The sequence below is a fragment of the Anomaloglossus baeobatrachus genome, chromosome 3, assembly GCF_048569485.1.
Source record: "Anomaloglossus baeobatrachus isolate aAnoBae1 chromosome 3, aAnoBae1.hap1, whole genome shotgun sequence".
In the NCBI taxonomy this organism is placed as follows: domain Eukaryota; kingdom Metazoa; phylum Chordata; class Amphibia; order Anura; family Aromobatidae; genus Anomaloglossus; species Anomaloglossus baeobatrachus.
The window spans coordinates 653,969,916-653,994,430 of NC_134355.1; the positions used below are offsets into that span (position 1 = coordinate 653,969,916).

Consider the following 24,515-nt stretch of genomic DNA (forward strand, 5'->3'; position numbering starts at 1 on the left):
TGCCGACAGCAGCGCACAGCCGGGGAGTGATCAGAGGGCCACACCAGGACGCCTCATGCACGTCCCGCCATGCTGGGAGCAGTAGTCCTACAAAGACAACAAGCCACAGGCTGCAGCCGAGGTCCACAGGCTTGTTCTCAGGGTCGCTGGGAGCAGTCAGTGCCCCGGGGGTCACCAACTTATCCCCAATCCTTAGGAGAACTCACCATCTGGGGGATAACCCTAAATATACTGATGACCCGGCCCGACCTCAGTTCTAGCAAATCAAGTACAAAGTCCTGCCATGTTGTGTGGCTCCAGCAGGACTGGGGGTCATGCCCCCTCCCCAGTGTATAGGGGTCTGAGGAGGGGGCAGCCGGCCTCCCCTGCCATCTTATCTAATGAGCGGTTCTAACAATGCCGAGCTCTCCCTGCACAGTCACCGCGCTCCATCCTGTACAGCTCTGGTTACTCTGCGCAGCCACCGCTTACCACACACTGGACCCAGAGCCTGACCTAACAGGGGCCGGCACCATGTGTAATCTATATCCATGTACTGGACATGTGATGGGGGCACCCTGCCCGATACAGGCCGCACACAACAAGCACATCCTCAGCACTACCCTAGACCAGCTGAGAAGAGGGCATTAACCCCTGCTCCATCAACACAGACATAAAGCATTAAAACCACCCAGGCCAGCAGGGCCAATGGCATTCATTTACCCCACCAGACCAGCAGGGCCAATGGCATTCATTTACCCCACCAGACCAGCAGGGCCAATGGCATTCATTTACCCCACCAGACCAGCAGGGCCGATGGCATTCATTTACCCCACCAGACCAGCAGGGCCAATGGCATTCATTTACCCCACCAGACCAGCAGGGCCAATGGCATTCATTTACCCCACCAGACCAGCAGGGCCGATGGCATTAATTTACCCCACCAGGCCAGCAGGGCTGATAGCATTCATTTACCCCACCAGGCCAGCAGGGCTGATAGCATTCATTTACCCCACCAGGCCAGCAGGGCTGATAGCATTCATTTACCCCACCAGGCCAGCAGGGCTGATAGCATTCATTTACCCCACCAGACCAGCAGGGCTGATGGCTTATAGCATTCATTTACCCCACCAGACCAGCAGGGCTGATAGCATTCATTTACCCCACCAGGCCAGCAGGGCTGATAGCATTCATTTACCCCACCAGGCCAGCAGGGCTGATAGCATTCATTTACCCCACCAGACCAGCTGGAATGGCGGGGGCCCTGACAGTGACGCAGATCTCTGTGTAAGAGCCCATCCACCATCCACACCTGCCAAATGCAATTGTTTGGGGTCTGGTGAATGCAATTTATTTCTTCTTTTTTTATTTTATTTATTGTTTTGGGGTTTTTTTTGGGGGGGGGGGGGGGGGTCTGCTTTCTTTCAAGAAGAGTCCTGCTGTATTCTTTAACTTTTTTTCCTGCTTGGACACTTCCTCATGCAACCGCAACTATTTTTGGAACAGGGCTTATAGTCTAAGCGTGCTCAAAAAAAAAAATCCCAAAATTCTGTTAGGTCTTGTTTTGGGGGAAAGCAAGGGTAGATGACATCACAATCTTTTCAAAACGGTGTCTGTTAATTCAAATGTAGCACAAGCAATAAAAATACATAACACTCCACGTCTAATGACCTGTGAGGAGTCCGGGACGTCCAGCCCCCTCGCCGGGCCAGACAGCATAATACGTGGAGTTGACCCTGGCGTAGGTCACAGTGCCTCCACAAGACCAAGAGGCGGCTGCTGGTAACTACAACCCCCAGGATCGAGGTCAGACAGGACTTCAGAGGTGACTCCTCCATATAATGTGGACTCCCACCTGACCCCTCACAGGTCATTACCCCGAGGAGCTCTAAAACTGAATTGATCATTATAGCTCCATCTATAAAAATAATGACATGATTGGAAAGATTGTGTGATTGTCGCGGGCGGAGGAGGGGACGCTGCGCTCTCCCACTGCTCGAGTCCGGCTGCCGCTGCTGCTCGGTGGCTCGAGCGATGGGCCGGATCCCGGGGACTCGAGCGGCGCTCCTCGCCCGTGAGTGAAAAGGGGATTGGTTTTGGGGATTTATTGTTGTCCGTGACGCCACCCACGGTTGTGGTGATTGTGTGGACACCACCGCTGCTCTGTATGGGGATCCCGGGAGCGGTGACAGGGAGCAGCTGTGTTGTTATTTCTCCCCTCCGTGGGTAGGGGGTGGTTGTCCCGGGGCCCAGTGATGGGGTAGGGATGGGTGGCAGGCCGGGTGCGGGGCCTGGTGAGGTGCAGGGTCGCGGGGGCAGCGCTGCGCCGCACGGCACTGTGGTACTCACTCAGCCTGAGACGTTGACACAGTTCTCAGTAAAACACATGGCTGGAAAGACGGTTCCCACGGACGGCTGCTGTTGCTTTTCCCCGGTAGTTGACGGTGACGGTCCCTTTTCCTGCACCTGAGATGATGATGGTAGCGATGGGTTCCCACCGGTAACCCGCTCCCCGACTTAGATATGGGCCGGAAGAGCCCCTCTTTGCCCGCAGGCGCTGGCCCTGAGAAACTGGTGCCTTGGCGGTGGCGGTGTCTCTCTCCTACGGTTGGACTGTTGCCTTCAATCGGGACTTGATTGTTGGGAGACCCGGTGGTCCCCTTCACTGACGGATTTGGCAAATTCACGGCGACTCCTAGCCTTGCCGGGATCCGAAAGGCCCCTGCCAATGGTGCTGGCTTCTCTTCGTATACCGTTCCGGTACCGCCGGGCCACCACCCGTCCACGGTCCTTTCGGCAACCTCCGATCAGCCTCTCCTGCAGACGGTTACCGCCGTCTGCTAACCTTGCTGTTCTCAGTCCGGGGCACACACCCGGACCAACTTCAGGCTTTCTCAACTGTCACTTTCTCTTCCACTTTAACTCCTCTCACTTGCTCCTCTACCACTTCTTTCCTCCTTCCACTTCCTCCTCCAAACTCTATCTGCCTGTGTTTTCCCTCCTCCAGGACTGTGAACTCCTCGGTGGGCGGAGCCAACCGCCTGGCCCACCCCCTGGTGTGGACATCAGCCCCTGGAGGAAGGCAACAAGGATTTTTTGTGTAGCTTCGGTGTACCTATCCGGGGTGTAGGGTGTGGTGGTGTTATGACCTGTGACCCCTGGCTTGCCCAGGGCGTCACATTCCCCCTTAGCAAAATGCAGACCGTCCGCGGGCTGCCTGTCCAACACCGGTTTTATTTTTCTGAAAAAGATAAAAAACAGTAACATATACAAGTAGAAGAACATCATCCCACAACGGGAGGCACTTTTCTTAAACGTTACGGTAACGGTTGTGGCTGCCGCTCTCTCCCACCCAAGTAACCTGGCCCTGATGCTGCCCCTAAGAAACAGGCAGCACCCCTTGACCCCAGTCCTGAACCAATTCACCCGAGCGGGATCTGTCCTTCCCCTCCAGAGGGTAGCCACCGGTTCCGGTGGTGGCTGGGCCCCAGCCTGCTCCACTGCGGGCCCTCCCTCCAATCTGCCTCTCCGGAGGCGGAAACGGTTAGCTGCAACACAACATTTTTATTTACAACCCACTAACGTTTGTGGTTGCCCTGCAAGTTCTCGGGCCTGTTCATAGAAGTTTCTATGCATAAACTGTGGATGGTCCCCACGGGGACAACAATGCCGGCAATGGCCGGTTCCAAATCACGGTTGCAGACAATCAGGTTAACCTTCGGTAATCATTTTAATTTTCTTCAAAAACTTTTCAAAACTTTTAAAACACACTGGTGGTCCCAACGGGGACAACTTTTAGGCGGAGGACCGCCGGCTTAGCAGTCCATCCTCAATCGCGGGGCTCTAGTGCCACCTTCACATGGTGCACCGCTGTGGACCCCGATGGTAGCTCGCTGCGGGTGATCTTCCTCCATATTCATGCGGGCATGCACATCCGCTCTACACCCCTCTCGGGCATCGATCTCCCTGCGCAGCTGCCGTTGCCGCCGCTCCCAGCCGGGAGCACTTTGTTTGCTCCGGTTCAGCGTGTGCGGGGGACGGACCCAGCCAGAGTCCCTCCGTGTCGGCTACGACCGGCACCTTCAGTAATGAGGGACCCTGCTGTGACATGGCCTGCTCTGCCTCCTGGCAGCTGCATCCCCGCCGTGCCTCCGGTGCATCTTTGCTGACGGGCTCAGCCTTCGGCTTCTTCCATGGAAGCGGATCAGGGTGGTCACAGGCTTCGGCTGCAGGTCGGTCCGCCGGGGCGGATTGGCAGGGTACCGCTACCAGTGGTGGTGGTAGCGGGCCTAGTGGCGGGGCAGCAGCAGCCAACACGGGTAGCGGGGGAGGTAGCAGGGCGAGCGGGTATGGACCGGGTCCCTCAGCCGCGATGACCGACCCACTAGGGGTACAGGGGCGTGGGTCACTTACCCTCCCTTCCAAGACTCCCTCCACCTCGCGTCTCCGTATGGCCGCCACCACTTCCGCCATGTCGGCCTCCCACTCCTCCAGGAGGAGCTGCATGCGGACCTGCAGACGGCTGCTTAGCTGGACGGTCCGGACTTCCACCCACGCTGTGGGGCCAGGCGCGGGGACCACGGTGTTGTCGGTCGGACTCAGCATCTTTAGCAGCGGCCTCTTCCAGGAACCAGTCAATGGCCGCAGGGTCCTGGCGTCCCTACTTCTATAGCCGCGGCTACATGCGACCAGTCGCCATTTCGTCCCCCTTAGCCTCTTTCCGGCCCCTCCTCTATCGGGGCGGGGTTTTGGCCTTCGCGCCTCCGCTACTCGAGAAGACGCTCGAGCGGGAACTTTTCGCGCCAAAGATGGCGACTTCCGAAATTTTTCGGCCGGACACCTCCGGCGGTAACAAGGCGCACCTCTACCCAACGGCAGAGCGGTAAGATCCTGTTCGTGACGCCAAGTTGTCGCGGGCGGAGGAGGGGACGCTGTGCTCTCCCACTGCTTGGGTCCGGCTGCCGCTGCTGCTGCGGCCGCTGCTGCTCGGTGGCTCGAGCGATGGGCCGGATCCCGGGGACTCGAGCGGCGCTCCTCACCCGTGAGTGAAAAGGGGATTGGTTTTGGGGATTTATTGTCCGTGACGCCACCCACAGTTGTGGTGATTGTATAGACACCACCGCTGCTCTGTATGGGGATCCCGGGAGCGGTGACAGGGAGCAGCTGTGTTGTTATTTCTCCCCTCCGTGGGTAGGGGTTTGGTTGTCCCGGGGCCCAGTGATGGGGTAGGGATGGGTGGCAGGCCGGGTGCGGGGCCTGGTGAGGTGCAGGGTCTCGGGGGCAGCGCTGTGCCTCACGGCACGGTGGTACTCACTCAGCCTAAGACGTTGACACAGTTCTCGGTAAAACACACGGCTGGAAAGACGGTTTCCACAGACGGCTGCTGTTGCTTTTCCCCGGTAGTTGACGGCGACTGTCTCTGTCCCTGCACCTAATGAAATGTTGGTAGCGATGGGTTCCCACCGGTAACCCGCTCCCCGGCTTGGATATGGGCCGGAGGAGCCCCTCTCTGCCCGCAGGCGCTGGCCCTGAGAAACTGGTGCCTTGGCGGTGGCGGTGTCTCTCTCCTACGGCTGGACTGTTGCCTTCAATTGGGACTTAGTTGCTGGGAGACCCGGAGGTCCCCTTCACTGACGGATTTGGCAAATTCACGGCGACTCCTAGCCTTGCCGGGATCCGAAAGGCCCCTGCCAATGGTGCTGGCTTCTCTTCGTATACCGTTCCGGTACCGCCGGGCCACCACCCGTCCACGGTCCTTTCGGCAACCTCCGATCAGCCTCTACTGCAGACGGTCACCGCCGTCTGCTAACCTTGCTGTTCTCAGTCCGGGGCACACACCCGGACCAACTTCAGGCTTTCTCAACTGTCACTTTCTCTTCCACTTTAACTCCTCTCACTTGCTCCTCTACCACTTCTTTCCTCCTTCCACTTCCTCCTCCAAACTCTATCTGCCTGCGTTTTCCCTCCTCCAGGACTGTGAACTCCTCGGTGGGCGGAGCCAACTGCCTGGCCCACCCCCTGGTGTGGACATCAGCCCCTGGAGGAAGGCAACAAGGATTTTTGGTGTAGCTTCGGTGTACCTATCCGGGGTGTAGGGTGTGGTGGTGTTATGACCTGTGACCCCTGGCTTGCCCAGGGCGTCACATGATCACTCGGATCAGTCTCCAAATTATTACCCAAAAAGTAAAATCTGAGCACATAAGCCGTCTGCATGTGTCTGGAGACATCTGGATGACATATTCCACTGCTGGAAGACACTAATGGATTCATCCTGTCCTCCGAAATTCCAGAGGTTTATCAAGTGTGACTGAGGTGGGCGCACACAGATGACGGGGGAGCATGGCCATGGGCGTCCGGTGCGATTCTGACTATGGTCAGGCATTTCTTGCACTTAGTCGTGATGGCCGCTTACAATTTGGTTCTGGTAATGTACAAATCTGTTTTGGTATAAAACACAGGGTCCCATTAACTCCCAGAGGACACTAAAAGGGATTTCCAAGCCTTCAATATGTATATCTCCTAAGGATAAGTTATAACACCAGATCAATGGGGGTTGAACACCGGGCGCCCCTCTGATCAGATATACACCGTGTATGGAGAGGAAAAGCACAGCGCCATGCACGGTGTAGTGGTCGTTCTCGGTACTGCAGCTCAGAGCACATTCACTTCAATAGGAGCTGAGCTGCAGAGCCCACAGACGACCCCAACACCGTGTACGGAGCTAGTCTACTACGCTCTAATGACAGTTTACATCTGGCAGGAATTGACAACAGCTGATTGGTGGGAATCCCAAGTGTTGGACCCCCACAGATCTAGTGATGATGACCTTTCATAAGGACAGGGCAGCAATATTGTAGTCCTTATAAATCTTATCAGCTACTTAGACCCTGTTCTGGACATATTCCTCACCTCCTGATATGAATACTTGGGCATCTTGAGATGCTAAATCTAAATAATTAAGAGGCAAATAATAATAACCCACGTAAAATAAAAGAGAACATGTTTGATAGACCCTGGAATGACAAGTGGCAGCGGGTACAGGAGACTATATGCTGTGTTCTCATTACCTGCAGCCACCACTAGAGGGAGCGCAGGAGCTCACTGCGTACATTGCCCTCTATGATAACCAGTATACAGAGGGCTCCCTCTAGTGGTGACAGCCGGCAGCCAGAATGTACTGTTTGACATCTGCCAATGCAAGCTGCCAAAAGATGACAACTATTTAAGGAGGTCGGTCTTTGGGGGATGGGAACCCCACAATGATCATCCAGTTCTGTTAACATTCCCCAAGACATATTTAATTGGGGGGGGGGGGAGCGCTGCTTACCTTAACAAAGTTATCAGGAAAAGCCCCTCGCTTTCCATTGATCTCGCCTTCCATCCAACCCTCCTCATCCAGCTTCTTGACGTTCTTGATAAGGTCGCCCACCCGCATGGTCAGCTCGTCCTCGTGCATCGCGTCGTAGTCATATTCCACAACGTAATCAACTGGAAAGACACAAGACAAAAAGGTAAGGCATCATGTAGCAGTAATCCTCTCCATGCTGTGCCAGACGACGGCCGCATTTTCTGTCCCCCCAAAATGCATGGATCTCAGAAAATTATGGATAAGACCGAAAAAGGGGGCATGAAACTGTGGCAGGAGAATGGCTACGCCGGCGGGAGCAAACAGGACCTCCTGCCCTACATCCATAGGCATTAAAAGGACCACAACAGTGATTTTTAGGGGGTTATATACTGGGGGGGGGGGGCAAGAGCCAAAAGATATATACAGGAGGGCGAGGAGCTGGAGATTGTACACCAGGGGGCCGGATGTTACACACCAGGGTGGGTCAGGGCCCGGAAGTTATACACCGGGGTGGGTCAGGGCCCGGAGGTTATACACCACAGTAGATCAAGGCCCGGAGGTTATACACCAGGCTGCGTCAGGACCCGGAGGTTATACACCAGGGTGCGTCAGGACCCGGAGGTTATACACCAGGGTGCGTCAGGACCCGGAGGTTATACACCAGGGTGCGTCAGGACCCGGAGGTTATACACCAGAGTGCGTCAGGACCCGGAGGTTATACACCAGAGTGCGTCAGGACCCGGAGGTTATACACCAGGCTGCGTCAGGACCCGGAGGTTATACACCAGGGTGCGTCAGGACCCGGAGGTTATACACCAGGCTGCGTCAGGACCCGGAGGTTATACACCAGGGTGCGTCAGGACCCGGAGGTTATACACCAGGGTGCGTCAGGACCCGGAGGTTATACACCAGGGTGCGTCAGGACCCGGAGGTTATACACCAGGCTGCGTCAGGACCCGGAGGTTATACACCAGGCTGCGTCAGGACCCGGAGGTTATACACCAGGCTGCGTCAGGACCCGGAGGTTATACACCAGGGTGCGTCAGGACCCGGAGGTTATACACCAGGGTGCGTCAGGACCCGGAGGTTATACACCAGGGTGCGTCAGGACCCGGAGGTTATACACCAGAGTGCGTCAGGACCCGGAGGTTATACACCAGGGTGCGTCAGGACCCGGAGGTTATACACCAGGGTGCGTCAGGACCCGGAGGTTATACACCAGGGTGCGTCAGGACCCGGAGGTTATACACCAGGGTGCGTCAGGACCCGGAGGTTATACACCAGGGTGCGTCAGGACCCGGAGGTTATACACCGGGGTGCGTCAGGACCCGGAGGTTATACACCGGGGTGCGTCAGGACCCGGAGGTTATACACCGGGGTGCGTCAGGACCCGGAGGTTATACACCGGGGTGCGTCAGGACCCGGAGGTTATACACCGGGGTGCGTCAGGACCCGGAGGTTATACACCGGGGTGGGTCAGGGCCCGGAGGTTATACACCGGGGTGGGTCAGGGCCCGGAGGTTATACACCGGGGTGGGTCAGGGCCCGGAGGTTATACACCGGGGTGGGTCAGGGCCCGGAGGTTATACACCGGGGTGGGTCAGGGCCCGGAGGTTATACACCGGGGTGCGTCAGGACCCGGAGGTTATACACCGGGGTGGGTCAGGGCCCGGAGGTTATACGCCAGGCTGCGTCAGGACCCGGAGGTTATACACCAGGGTGCGTCAGGACCCGGAGGTTATACACCAGGGTGCGTCAGGACCAGGAGGTTATACACCAGGGTGCGTCAGGACCAGGAGGTTATACACCAGAGTGCGTCAGGACCCGGAGGTTATACACCAGGGTGCGTCAGGACCCGGAGGTTATACACCAGGGTGCGTCAGGACCCGGAGGTTATACACCAGGGTGCGTCAGGACCCGGAGGTTATACACCAGGGTGCGTCAGGACCCGGAGGTTATACACCGGGGTGGGTCAGGGCCCGGAGGTTATACACCGGGGTGGGTCAGGGCCCGGAGGTTATACACCGGGGTGGGTCAGGGCCCGGAGGTTATACACCGGGGTGGGTCAGGGCCCGGAGGTTATACACCAGGGTGGGTCAGGGCCCGGAGTTTATACACCGGGGTGGGTCAGGGCCCGGAGGTTATACACCGGGGTGGGCCAGGGCCCGGAGGTTATACACCGGGGTGCGTCAGGACCCGGAGGTTATACACCGGGGTGCGTCAGGACCCGGAGGTTATACACCGGGGTGCGTCAGGACCCGGAGGTTATACACCGGGGTGGGTCAGGGCCCGGAGGTTATACACCGGGGTGGGTCAGGGCCCGGAGTTTATACACCGGGGTGGGTCAGGGCCCGGAGGTTATACACCGGGGTGGGTCAGGGCCCGGAGGTTATACACCACAGTGGATCAAGGCCCGGAGGTTATACACCAGGCTGTGTCAGGACCCGGAGGTTATACGCCAGGCTGCGTCAGGACCCGGAGGTTATACACCAGGGTGCGTCAGGACCCGTAGGTTATACACCAGGGTGCGTCAGGACCCGGAGGTTATACACCAGGGTGCGTCAGGACCCGGAGGTTATACACCAGGGTGCGTCAGGACCCGGAGGTTATACACCAGAGTGCGTCAGGACCCGGAGGTTATACACCAGAGTGCGTCAGGACCCGGAGGTTATACACCAGGGTGCGTCAGGACCCGGAGGTTATACACCGGGGTGCGTCAGGGCCCGGAGGTTATACACCGGGGTGGGTCAGGGCCCGGAGGTTATACACCGGGGTGGGTCAGGGCCCGGAGGTTATACACCGGGGTGGGTCAGGGCCCGGAGGTTATACACCGGGGTGGGTCAGGGCCCGGAGGTTATACACCGGGGTGGGTCAGGGCCCGGAGGTTATACACCGGGGTGGGTCAGGGCCCGGAGGTTATACACCGGGGTGGGTCAGGGCCCGGAGGTTATACACCGGGGTGGGTCAGGGCCCGGAGGTTATACACCGGGGTGGGTCAGGGCCCGGAGGTTATATACCGGGGGGGGGGGTTAGGTCCCAGAGGTTATACACCAGAGGCAATGGTACACTATATGAAGAACAGTATGGGATGGGCTCCCTGCATCCCTTACATTCTGGCTATTGCTGATTGGCCACGTGCCACGTTACCATCCGCCGGGCTCAGGAGAGGACCATGAGCTGCAGCCCACGCACCCCAGCCCCGGAGCTGGAAGGCGATCACACGCCCGGATCTTCTGATCTTTCTTCAAAGTGTCGACAGCAGGAAGCCGCTTCCTTTATATCATAAGAAACACGTTGGCTCCTTCTCACATACAGGCTGCACATTTATGTCCGGACCATGAAAGCAACGGATCCACAAGGAGCAGAGGAGCTTTACTGCCGCTTGTGAGGCTGAGCAAGTGTTCCAAATCAGTGACCGGTGCCCACGCACCCTGCGCCATGTTTATTACTGATGTATGGGGGCAGAGGAGTGCAGGAGGTGACCACATAAGTGACAAGTCCTGGCTCTTTACAGTCAGTTATTTCCCAGGTTGTCAGCCAGACCGACTTCTGTATGAAGACGCTATGAGAAGCTAGCTACTTCCTCCCTCTTGTGACCGACTCCCATTTCCTTCTGTTACAGGGTATATAACTTCTGAGCTGATCCCAAGTCATAGATTCAGAACCCATTCTAATAAGCTCATAAATCAGCCCGGCAATCACTTAACCCTACAAGATAGGCAGAATCCCAGACCCTTATCAACTCCATTACTAACCCCGGGGCTTGATACCAGCTGACAACCTCGAAAAATAAGACCCCGTTTGCCACAGCACCAGGGCAATCAGTAAGAGGTGGGCAAAGCGCCAACATTGGCACATCTAATGGATGAGCCTCTTCTGGGGTGGCTACAGGCTGCTATTTTTAGGCTGGGAAGGACCCAATAACTATGGATCTTCTCAGCCTGATAATACCAGCCCCCAGATGCTGTGTCTGTCTGCTTTACATTGGCTGGGTATCAAAAATAGGGGGTACCCCAAAACATTTTTTTTAATATTATTATTTAAATAATTAAAGAAAAAAAAAAAAAAAAAAACACACAATATGATGGAGATCCCCTCTTTTTTTTTTTTTATAACCAGGCAAGGTAAAGCTTATAGCTGATGCTTGCAGTTGTCAACTTTACCTGGGCTGGTCATCAAAAAAAGGTAGGGGGATCACTTTATTATTATTTATTTCTTACCCCAATTTTTTTGCAGGGGAAATGCCCCCCCTTTTTTTTGCTTCCTTTTGCAAATCCCTAGCCCTTACGATGGCCATTTTAAAACCCAGGAGACCAGTATGACGACATTCCTAAAGGATGGGCACATCACTACAGGAGACAAGGATGGGCTCATTACTACAGGGGACAAGGACGGGGCACATTACTACAGGGGACAAGGAGGGGCTCATTACTACAGGGGACAAGGACGGGGCACATTACTACAGGGGACAAGGACGGGGAACATTACTACAGGGGACAAGGATGGGGAACATTACTACAGGGGACAAGGAGGGTTCATTACTACAGGGGACAAGGACGGGGCACATTACTACAGGGGACAAGGACGGGGCACATTACTACAGGGGACAAGGAGGGGCTCATTACTACAGGGGACAAGGAGGGGCTCATTACTACAGGGGACAAGGACGGGGCACATTACTACAGGGGACATGGACGGGGCACATTACTACAGGGGACAAGGATGGGGCACATTTCTACAGGGGACAAGGATGGGGCACATTTCTACAGGAGACAAGGATGGGGCACATTTCTACAGGGGACAAGGATGGGGCACATTTCTACAGGGGACAAGGATGGGGCACATTTCTACAGGGGACAAGGATGGGGCACATTTCTACAGGGGACAAGGATGGGGCACATTTCTACAGGGGACAAGGGTGGGGCACATTACTACAGGGGACAAGGGTGGGGCACATTACTACAGGGGACAAGGACGGGGCACATTTCTACAGGGGACAAGGACGGGGAACATTACTACAGGGGACAAGGACGGAGCACATTACTACAGGGGACAAGGACGGAGCACATTACTACAGGGGACAAGGACGGAGCACATTACTACAGGGGACAAGGACGGAGCACATTACTACAGGGGACAAGGATGGGGCACATTTCTACAGGGGACAAGGATGGGGCACATTTCTACAGGGGACAAGGATGGGGCACATTTCTACAGGGGACAAGGATGGGGCACATTTCTACAGGGGACAAGGGTGGGGCACATTTCTACAGGGGACAACGATGGGCGCATTTCATTTTAATGGTATCTTTTTTGGTTTTTGAAGTCTACCAGTAGCTGCTACATTTCCCACCCTAGGTTTATACTCGAGTCAATGAGTTTTCCCAGTTTTCTGATGGTGCCTATGCTTATATTTGGGTCAGCTTATACATGGTATGCTTCTTTACAAAAAAAAAAAAGACAAGTTTAAGGGCACAGTCAGACGGCAGTATAAATTGGAGTGCGATCACTAGTGATGAGGGGGCACTATCACACTCAGATGCTCGGTAATCGGAACGAGCAGTCAGGTGCGACTCGTGCAATGGAAATCAATGGGGACCACTAGCATTTTTCCAGATTTCCCACGTCCAATCCCATTCAAATGAATGAAGCCTTAAAGGGATTGTTTCATTTCAGTTTTTAGGACGTCAAAAAGGAAAATAACCCCTGGAGGTGAGAGCAGAGGAATGGCCTGGGCACACAATTTGCAGTGGGGGGACGTTGGTGAGAAAATGAAAATTGCTGAACGAGCGAGGGTCACACTAGAGGGGAAGCCTGCTTATAGCTCGGCCCTCCCCAGCCGCCCCGCGTGCCCCGAGCATCCCCGCCTATAGCAGCCTCGCACTTCTGCACCCATCTTTTCCACTTTCTAGATCACTGAAACATGAAAAGTCGTCATATAAAGAAATATACAAGGAGAGAAGCTGCTCGGTGAGTGCCTGCACCCTATGCGGAGCGCAGCGCTGTGCATAGCGAGCTGTAGACCGGTAACATAAGAACTCAGAGAGGAAGCAAAACAAGACGACATCTCGGCTCAGCAAGTTTCACTTCACCCCATCCTTATAGATCAATGACAGTAAAACATGACCGCCCCGAGTCATCATTTGCATTTTTGCTTTTTAGTTACTTTCTTTTTTTGTTTTGTGGTATTGCCTAAATAAAATTGACTGCGAAAAAGGTACAAATAGAATGACAAATTGGGAGAAAAGGAAACAAAAAGGTGCAAAACTAGAGGTAAAAATGAGGCAAAGGTGTGAATATGGGGAGCAATAAATACAAGGTGGATGAATGCAAGAAAGATGCAATAAGTGACTACAATGAGAGGACACGTCAGCGGGGACATGTGCGGCCCATCTGGAAACTACACAGAAGCCAAGAAAACATGAAAATCTGAGAAAGTTGGCTTAAAATGGAATCTGTCCGCAGGTTTTTGCTCCCTAATATCTGAGAGCAGCGTAATGTAGAGACAGACCCTGATTCCAGTGATGTGTCACTTACTGAGCTGTTTGCCGTCATTTTGATAAAATGAATGTTTTCTCTGCTGCAGATCTAGCAGTTATACAGCGCTCATGAATATGCTGGACTACCTGCAGCACGCCAAGTAGTCCTGTAATGATAATCTGCTGCGGATTAATCAGTGATTTCAACAGGTGTCTCAGATTAGGTGGCAAAAACCTGGTGATAGATTTCCTTTAAATATTAAAACTGATTTTACACCAGTTTCTTACAGGGAGTTATCAATCTGCCTTCAGTTGTGGCAAAAATGGTGGGAAAAGTAGCAGCGTCTTACTGCAACCCACAAACTACATAGTAATGATAACAATCACAACAGATAGGATTACAAGGACTGATAACACAGAATCCGACATTCACAATAGGTGATGTCACAGCTCACCTCCTCCCTCTCCTGTACAATGACGGATAACACCTCTATATACCGTAGATAACACAGGATCCACCACAATAGGTGATGTCCCAACTCACCTCCTCCTGTACAATGACTAATAACACCTCTATATACAGTAGACAACACAGGATCCACCATTCACAATAGAGGATGTCACAGCTCACCTTCTCCTGTACAATGACTGATGCCACCTCTACATACAGTAGATAGCAGGAACCACCATTCACAATAGGTGATGTCACAGCTCACCTCCTCCCCCTCCTGTACAATGACTGATAACACCTCTATATACAGTAAATAACACAGGATCCACCACAATAGATTATGTCACAGCTTGCCTCCTCCTGTACAATGACTCATGACACCTCTACATACAGTAGATAACAGGAAGCACCATTCAAAATAAAGGATGTCAAAGATCACCCCCTCCTGTATAGTGACTGATAAGACCTCTATGTACATTAGACAACACAGGAACCACCATTCACAATAGATGTCACAGCTCACCTCCTCCTGTACAATAAGTGTACATCTTTCTATACAGTAGATAACATAGGATCCACCATTCACAATAGAGAATGTCACAGCTCACCTTCTCCCCCTCCTGTACAATGACTGATGACACCTCTATATACAGTAAATAACACAGGATCCACCATTCACAATAGGTGATGTCACAGCTCACCTCCTACCCTCCTGTAGTGACCTTTGCCCAGATTAGGTAACATTTCTATAGAAATAGGGTCTGAGTCAGTCTATTACAGTTAAACGTCCCCTAAAGAAGGAAGTGCGAGTTTAGTTTTAGGTCTGTACATATGATGTGAAACAATAATATAAAATTATCAGGAAAAAAATGAACATAAAAACCAGAAGTAAACACAAGATGTTTTCTGATGGCACATTCCATACAATAAAGTTTGTCTCCTTTTCCTGTACACGACCTCCTGGTGTTATTATATATTCAGACGTCCCTGTATCACTGACACTCACTTTTTTTTCCCCAACTATGTGCTTTGCTCACTCTCCCCAGGTCCAGCCCTGCTTCTCCGTTGCTGCTTGCGTTCTCTACAGCACTGATGTCACATGACAGTGCTGCAACTTATCAGTAATCAGCGAGCCCATCGGTACCGAGCGGTGCCAATTTGGGAAGAGCTCAGCTATTGAGCTATATGAAGTCCGAGCTGCCGACAATGACAGGCTTTTTACTCCTCTTTTTGGAGGTTACGGTACACGTTACATTCATTTTTCCCAGCACAGACTGTACAGATGCGGGGATACTAAAGGTTTGGTTTTTTTTATTGGGAAAAGGGCGATTCTCACTTTTGTGCCTCCCTGACGATTATCTGGACGCGAGGCGAGGTTACCAAATCAGGGCAGAGTTGTGCAAGGGCCGGGAGCGACGGCAGACGTCATCCGAGCAACAACTCACTGGACGGGTATAATACTACAGACCGGCAAATAGGGAGCGAGCCAGAAACACAGGGAGAAGGAAATATCAAAGTGGCCTCACACCGGCAGCCGACGAGGACGGAGCGGGACCCAGACCTCAGAGGGGAGGACACAAATCTGCACTGTGCAAAGGGACTTTCCAGGAACAATCTGTGGTCATTACCATAAAGACTCATCACATAATGACCACACACCACAATAATAATGTGCAAAACAACACTGTCAGTTTGCTACAGCCTGCATCATACTCCAGAGCTGCACTCACTATTCTGCTGCTGCAGTCACTGTGTACATACATTACATTACTGATCCTGAGTTACCTCCTGTATTATACTCCAGAGCTGCACTCACTATTCTGCTGGTGCAGTCACTGTGTACATACATTACTTATCCTGTACTGATACTGAGTTACCTCCTGTATTATACTCCAGAGCTGCACTCACTATTCTGCTGGTGCAGTCACTGTGTACATACATTACTGATCCTGAGTTACATCCTGTATTATACTCCAGAGCTGCCCTCACTATTCTGCTGTGTACATACATTACTGATCCTGAGTTACATCCTGTATTATACTCCAGAGCTGCCCTCACTATTCTGCTGTGTACATACATTACTGATCCTGAGTTACATCCTGTATTATACTCCAGAGCTGCCCTCACTATTCTGTTGTGTACATACATTACTGATCCTGAGTTACATCCTGTATTATACTCCAGAGCTGCCCTCACTATTCTGCTGTGTACATACATTACTGATCCTGAGTTACCTCCTGTATTATACTCCAGAGCTGCACTCACTATTCTGCTGTGTACATACATTACTGCTCCTGAGTTACCTCCTGTATTATACGCCAGAGCTGCACTCACTATTCTGCTGCTGCAGTCACTGTGTACATACATTACATTACATTACTTATCCTGTACTGATCCTGAGTTACATCCTGTATTATACTCCAGAGCTGCACTCACTATTCTGCTGGTGCAGTGCAGTCACTGTGTACATACATTACTTATCCTGTACTGATACTGAGTTACATCCTGTATTATACTCCAGAGCTGCACTCACTATTCTCCTGGTGCAGTCACTGTGTACATACATTACTGATACTGAGTTACATCCTGTATTATACTCCAGAGCTGCACTCACTATTCTGCTGGTGCAGTCACTGTGTACATACATTACATTACTGATACTGAGTTACATCCTGTATTATACTCCAGAGCTGCACTCACTATTCTGCTGGTGCAGTCCCTGTGTACATACATTACATTACTGATCCTGTACTGATCCTGAGTTACCTCCTGTATTATACTCCAGAGCTGTACTCACTATTCTGATGTGTACATACATTACTGCTCCTGAGTTACCTCCTGTATTATACGCCAGAGCTGCACTCACTATTCTGCTGGTGCAGTCACTGTGTACATACATTACTTATCCTGTACTGATACTGAGTTACATCCTGTATTATACGCCAGAGCTGCACTCACTATTCTGCTGGTGCAGTCACTGTGTACATACATTACTTATCCTGTACTGATACTGAGTTACATCCTGTATTATACGCCAGAGCTGCACTCACTATTCTGCTGGTGCAGTCATTGTGTGCATACATTACTGATCCTGAGTTACCTCCTGTATTATACTCCAGAGCTGCACTCACTATTCTGCTGCTGCAGTCACTGTGTACATACATTACTGATACTGAGTTACATCCTGTATTATGCTCCAGAGCTGCACTCACTATTCTGCTGGTGCAGTCCCTGTGTACATACATTACATTACTGATCCTGCACTGATCCTGAGTTATCTCCTGTATTATACTCCAGAGCTGCACTCACTATTCTCCTGGTGCAGTCACTGTGTACATACATTGCATTACTGATACTGAGTTACATCCTGTATTATACTCCAGAGCTGCACTCACTATTCTGCTGGTGCAGTCCCTGTGTACATACATTACATTACTGATCCTGCACTGATCCTGAGTTATCTCCTGTATTATACTCCAGAGCTGCACTCACTATTCTGCTGGTGCAGTCACTGTGTATACATAACACAAGATGTGGGCAGACCGCTGGATATATTGGGGGAAGAGAACAGAGAATCAGAGAACCTATTATGAGGCTGAAGTATAAATGAGCGGCAGTCACAGAAGTCTTCAGTAAGGGTGGGAGGACATCGGGCTCATCTCAGACCTGTCACTCTGCAGCGCGCACCTGGACAATCCGGGCCCCTTCGTCTCACGTCTGTGGCACCACAAGACCCCACTAATATCCTTGGCATTATTCCCAGTGTGGATTAGCACAGCGGAGGCAGCACACGTCCGCACTGCATGGCCTGTACAGATACTGCTCCACGATATGTGCGTTTTATGGCAGCTGCAGGGTGTGAATAAGACTGAAGGAGCACTATGGCGTTATACAGTAGCAGAGACGAGTGTATATACCCTCTAATAAAGCAGGGGTGGATTGGCCTCGGCCCCCAGACCAGCACCACTTTCTGTATCTGGATCCTCTGGGTTACAGGTGGTTTAGTCTTTGGGACAATGGTGGAGAAATCAGGGGCCACAAGTCCCGGCAGCGCCAGTATAAGCTCGTCATAGTGTACAAGTGTACAAGTGTACAAGCTCTCCTCTTCTTATGGGTACAAAAGAGGGAAACTACTGAAGTATATGGGCACAATGTTTTGCCACTTCGATCAGAGCTATCTTTGTGGGGCTTATAGGTGGCACAAAAGGCAGGGACGTTTGAAGGGTTACTCAAAATCGTAAATTAGCGACCATGGAGGTCTGACCGCTGGGACCCTAGAAGATCCAGAGAAAGGTGTCTGAATCCCCAACACTGGCTCTGCAGAATCCAGCAGAGGTGCAAAATTTGAGTTGAAACTTGATGGCTGCTCCCTCTCCCCAGTCTCACAAGCTCGTTGCCTCGGAGTAACCCTCGACTCTGCTCTATCCTTCAAGCCTCACATCCAAGCCCTCTTCACCTCATGCCGAATACAACTCAAAAATATCTCCCAGATCCGTGGTTTCCTTAACCAAGAATCAGCAAAAACATTAGTGCATGCCCTCATCATGTCCCGCCTTGACTACTGCAACCTCCTGCTCTCTGGCCTCCCTTCCAACACTCTTGCACCCCTCCAATCTATCCTGAACTCTGCGGCCCGCTTAATCCACCTCTCCCCTTGCTATTTCCCAGCCTCGCCACTCTGCCAAGCCCTTCACTGGCTTCCCATCGCCCAACGACTCCAGTTCAAAACACTAACCATGACTTACAAAGCCATCCACAACCTGTCTCCTCCTTACATCTGTGACCTAGTCTCCCGGTACCTACCTGCACGCAACCTCACAAGATCTCCTTCTCTGCTCCTCCCTTATCTCCTCTTCCCACAATCGCATACAAGATTTCTCCCGTGCCTCCCCCATACTCTGGAACGCTCTACCTCAGCATACCAGACTCTCTCCTACCATGAAAAGCTTAAAAAGGAACCTGAAGACCCACCTCTTCCAACAAGCCTACACCCTACAATAGCCCTCAGTCCAGTACACCACTGCGCAACCAGCTCTGTCCTCACCTATTGTACCATCACCCATCCCCTGTAGACTGTGAGCCCTCGCAGGCAGGGTCCTCTCTCCTCCTGTAGACTGTGAGCCCTCGCGGGCAGGGTCCTCTCTCCTCCTGTAGACTGTGAGCCCTCGCAGGCAGGCAGGCAAACACCAACACCAACAACAACGCTTGACCTCCACTCTACTCACAGTCTATGGGACTGTCTGAGAAAGGGGAGCACAGGGTTGACCATTTCTGGCAGTCCCACAGATAACTGGGGATAACACTTGTGGAAATAATTCTCTAGAGTGAGGGACAAGGGGGGGGAAGGGAGGGGGGTAGGGGTGACAATGTATGTAATGTGGAACATGCTGGAAATATAAAGAGCCAAAATTATGACTGAAAGAAGTCGTCGTGGTCTGAGCCGGTTGGAGAACATAAAAAACGTAAAATGACCAGATGGGGAAGACGGTACCTCACAGTGACTGGACTTTCATAATGAAGGGTGTGTAAAGAGCCTAGCAATACCCCTCATCTACTCTAGCATTATGAGAGGTCCATGGCTGATGAAAACGTAAATTGATCACACTTTTGACAATGTGTAACTCTGCAATAAAAGGATACTGTCATAAAACACTGATGAATTACAGCTTATAAATGTGGAGCAGAGCGCCTCCCAGTGGAATCAATACTGCTTTTCAGCTGTAACCTGCTGCACCAGTCTCAGCCCGGACCCCTCCTCGTCACCTGCGATTTGCTTCTTACAGGGTCATGCTTACTGAAAACATACAGCTGCTAAGAATAACGTCGTCCTCCCACACACATGAAGGCCGGCCATTGTCTGGATGGGTCTTGTGACCCTCGCTCTGCACACCCAGTGTTTACCTGTGACTCCCCTCCCCCGCACCGGCAGCCGCAGGTATGCTCAGCTCCACCCGCCGATATTTAGCAAACACAAGCCAAAAACATGACGGCATCACAGGCCGAAGAACGAGGAAACTGAAGAGAAACCGAAGGGATCAGCTCATCAGTATAAACAGGCAAAGAATAGAGGATGTGGGAAGGCAGAAGAGGCAGTGGGCAAATACTGAGGGGGCTAAACCCAAAGCAAGGAGCGGACAAGGAGGGGGCTAAACCCAAAGCAAGGAGCAGGCGAGGAGCGGGCTAAACCCAAAGCAAGGAGCGGACAAGGAGGGGGCTAAACCCAAAGCAAGGAGCGGACAAGGAGGGGGCTAAACCCAAAGCAAGGAGCGGACAAGGAGGGGGCTAAACCCAAAGCAAGGAGCGGACAAGGAGGGGGCTAAACCCAAAGCAAGGAGCAGGCGAGGAGCGGGCTAAACCCAAAGCAAGCAGCGGGCAAGGAAAGGGCTAAACCCAAAGCAAGGAGCGGGCAAAGAGGGGGCTAAACCCAAAGCAAGGAGCGGGCTAAACCCAAAGCAAAGAGCGGGCGAGGAGCGGGCTAAACCCAAAGCAAAGAGCGGGCGAGGAGCGGGCTAAACCCAAAGCAAGGAGCGGGCGAGGAGCGGGCTAAACCCAAAGCAAGGAGCGGGCGAGGAGGGGACTAAACCCAAAGCAAGGAGCGGGCAGGAGCGAGGAGGGGGCTAAACCCAATGCAAGGAGCGGGCGAGGAGGGGGCTAAACCCAATGCAAGGAGCGGGCGAGGAGGGGGCTAAACCCAAAGCAAGGAGCAGGGAGGAGGGGACTAAACCCAAAGCAAGGAGCAGGGGAGGAGGGGACTAAACCCAAAGCAAGGAGCAGGGGAGGAGGGGGACTAAACCCAAAGCAAGGAGCAGGGGAGGAGGGGACTAAACCCAAAGCAAGGAGCAGGGAGGAGGGGACTAAACCCAATGCAAGGAGCGGGCGAGGAGGGGGCTAAACCCAAAGCAAGGAGCAGGGGAGGAGGGGACTAAACCCAAAGCAAGGAGCAGGGGAGGAGGGGACTAAACCCAAAGCAAGGAGCAGGGGAGGAGGGGACTAAACCCAAAGCAAGGAGCAGGGGAGGAGGGGGACTAAACCCAATGCAAGGAGCGGGCGAGGAGGGGGCTAAACCCAAAGCAAGGAGCAGGGAGGAGGGGACTAAACCCAAAGCAAGGAGCAGGGGAGGAGGGACTAAACCCAAAGCAAGGAGCAGGGGAGGAGGGGACTAAACCCAAAGCAAGGAGCAGGGGAGGAGGGGACTAAACCCAAAGCAAGGAGCAGGGGAGGAGGGGACTAAACCCAATGCAAGGAGCGGGCGAGGAGGGGACTAAACCCAATGCAAGGAGCGGGCGAGGAGGGGACTAAACCCAAAGCAAGGAGCGGGCGAGGAGGGGACTAAACCCAAAGCAAGGAGCAGGGGAGGAGGGGACTAAACCCAAAGCAAGGAGCAGGGGAGGAGGGGACTAAACCCAATGCAAGGAGCGGGCGAGGAGGGGACTAAACCCAAAGCAAGGAGCGGGCGAGGAGGGGACTAAACCCAAAGCAAGGAGCGGGCGAGGAGGGGACTAAACCCAAAGCAAGGAGCGGGCGAGCTGCTGAAGAGACTAATAGGGTAGAGCAAAGGGCAAAGAAGGGGGAGAACATTGGAGCGAGCCATTAGCCATAATAGAGCTGCGGCTGACCCCGGATGGAGGACAGGACGGAGTAGAGAAAATGAGATTATTTTTTTCTACAAACCTGGAAACCGGGAGAAAGTGACTATTCTGATCCGTAGTGAAAAGCCTCCTGTACTGGTGGCATTGCCTCTCACCACCGAGCTTGGCCCTTATCTTTTGCAGCCTTTGTCCTCTTTGCCTAATAGGTGTGTGACTATAAAGCTGCGTCCTCACATGATCCAGGCAAAGATAATTACTGAGCTCACTTCTTCCAAAGTCTACACTTCATACAAAGTCTCAGTCATCAGAGGAGCCATGCGTTCCTGAACTACAACTCCCATATAAAGAGGGGAAAACTAAGAAAAGTGACCACGTCACCGAAAACACTACCCCAGGTAACGACCGCAGGACAATAATAACAGGGCTAAGAAGACAAAAAGTCATCATGGACGAAGGGAACTCAGGACTAACAAGTCACATCTTGTGCCGAAAATCCCCCGGGAATAGCTGAGCTGTGAAGTAATGGACAGACTACAGAGCGGACCCTCGTCGGATAATTATAGGGGCCAAGAGTTTCCAATACAGAGAGGTTAATTAGTAATTATCTCAGAATAAAATGAAAATAAAAAAAATATATTATATATATATATATATATATATATATATATATATATATATATATATATATATATATATATATATAAAATTTAAAAAATAAAATAAAATGAATCAAAGAAAATGTATATTTATTGTTTTATTTAGTTAGAGGATTCCATTCCAAATCCTTCTTAAAAGCTTAAAAGAAAAAAAAAAAAATAAAATAAAAATAAAAAAAAACAAATGGAAAATGCTTCCCAATACTTTGTGTGGGATATTCACTTTGCTGAGAAGTTTGAGCTTATTTTTATGACCCTTAAGATGTTTTTTTTTTTTGGAAAACAACTGGAGGGGAAGAGGGACACAAAACAAAAAAATAAAAATAAAGCAAGACAAAACGCAAGTCACTTCTTTCACCAAGGTGGGCATCAGAAGGCCGCAAAAGACACTTAAGGGAAAAGAGAGACAGAGACAGATAACCGCAAATCCCCTGAGTGACTGCAGTGAGCCGCGCGATCAGCTGTGCAGTCACTCAGGTGACCCGCGGCCACAGCTGAAGTCCTCCACCTGAGAGCGGTGGCCACGGGTCACCTGAATGAGGGCACAGCTGATCGCGCGACTTACTTCAGTTGCTGCGTGGAGCTGATAGAGAGCGGTCGTGTTCTACTGCCGCTCCTGTCAGCTTCATGTAGCAGAGCTGGATGCGTCGCGGGATCTCGTGTGGATTACGCCGGACCAGGAGGAGTATTTGGGGATTAATAAAGTGGTAAAGAGGGTGGTTTTTTTTTGGCCTTTTAGTCCAAATAAAGGATTTTTTTCGAGTGTTTGTGTTTATTTACTTTCACTTACAGGTTAATCGTGGGGGGGTTGTCTCAGACGGCTGCCATGATCAACCTAGGACTTAGTGGTAGCTATGGGCTGCTGCCATTAACTCCTTATTACCCTGATTGCCAACGCACCAGGGCTATTTGGGATGAGCTGGGTAGAGTCCCAGGACTGTTGCATCTAATGGATACGGCAATTCCGGGCGTCTGCTGGCTGATATTTTTAGGCTGGGGGGGCTCCCCATAACGTGGGGCTCCCCATCCTGAAAATACCAGCCTTCAGCCATGTGGCTTTATCTTGGCTGGTATCAAAATTGGGGGGACCGCACTTCGTTTTTTAAAATTATTTATATATTTATTGTATTACACGATATAGACCCGCCCACCGGCAGCTGTGATTGGTTGCAGTGAGACAGCTGTCACTCAGCGTGGGGGCGTGTCTGACTGCAACCAATCATAGGCGCCTGTGGGCTAGGGAAGCAGGTATACGAGATGGCATAATGAGCGGCCGACATTTTCAAAAGAGGAAAAGCTGCCAAAGTAGTGTGACAGCCGTGCAGCGCCGCGCCCGTGATCAGTAAGTAAGAGAGAGGGGGGAGAGACCGACCGACAGAGAGACACCAGGAGGGATTTTGAACGATTTAGATTTTACATGCTGAGCATGCTCAGTAGAATGTGACAGAATCCAACAGCGCATTCCGCCGCTTAGCGCATCGCGGTGGAATCCACCACCATAGACAATCGTTAGACACCTTGGCGGATTCTAATGGAATCCGTCAAGGTGCGTTAAGTTAACAACCCAAAAAACGTTACATGTAGCGTTCCCTCCGCCCGACGCTGCGTCAAAATAACGACCCAGCGGATGCAACGCAGACACTTGCGTTACAGTGCGTCGCCAATACAAGTCTATGGAGAATAGCGCAGTGCGTTAACGGACTGCGCTATTCTCCATAGCGGCGGAATGCGCTGAACGCAAGTGTGAAAGCGGCCATACAGACTCAACACCTGAGAGCAGAATTAGGGTATAATCTGTTCCCAGCCATCTGCGGCCACCACTAGGGGCGCTCTTTGGCTTTCTTCCATTGGACTGTATCCAGCAGCCACGTTCCACATAGTGAAGTGCGGAGCTCTGGGGTCAGCGTCCGCCTCAGCCCGGCTCTTACCTCGGAGGAAGCTTTCAGCTCCTATTCCCTGTGCACAACACCACTCCCCAGATTAAGAGCGGCGAGGAGCTCCTCATCCGATGCA

General features: G+C 52.2%; 1 protein-coding gene across 2 annotated transcripts in view; it reads right to left on the bottom strand.

Annotated features, from left to right (window-relative positions):
• Nucleotides 1-24,515, bottom strand: part of CD2AP (CD2 associated protein) — a 119,419-nt gene that overhangs the window by 67,419 nt on the left and 27,485 nt on the right. For both annotated transcript variants that reach the window (XR_012751723.1, XM_075341167.1), the window contains exon 2: nucleotides 7,307-7,467. Coding sequence is in view for 1 of the 2 variants with exons in the window: in XM_075341167.1 (XP_075197282.1) it covers nucleotides 7,307-7,467 (161 nt within the window). In the remaining variant the exon portion in view is untranslated. The remainder of the gene's footprint in view (nucleotides 1-7,306; nucleotides 7,468-24,515) is intronic.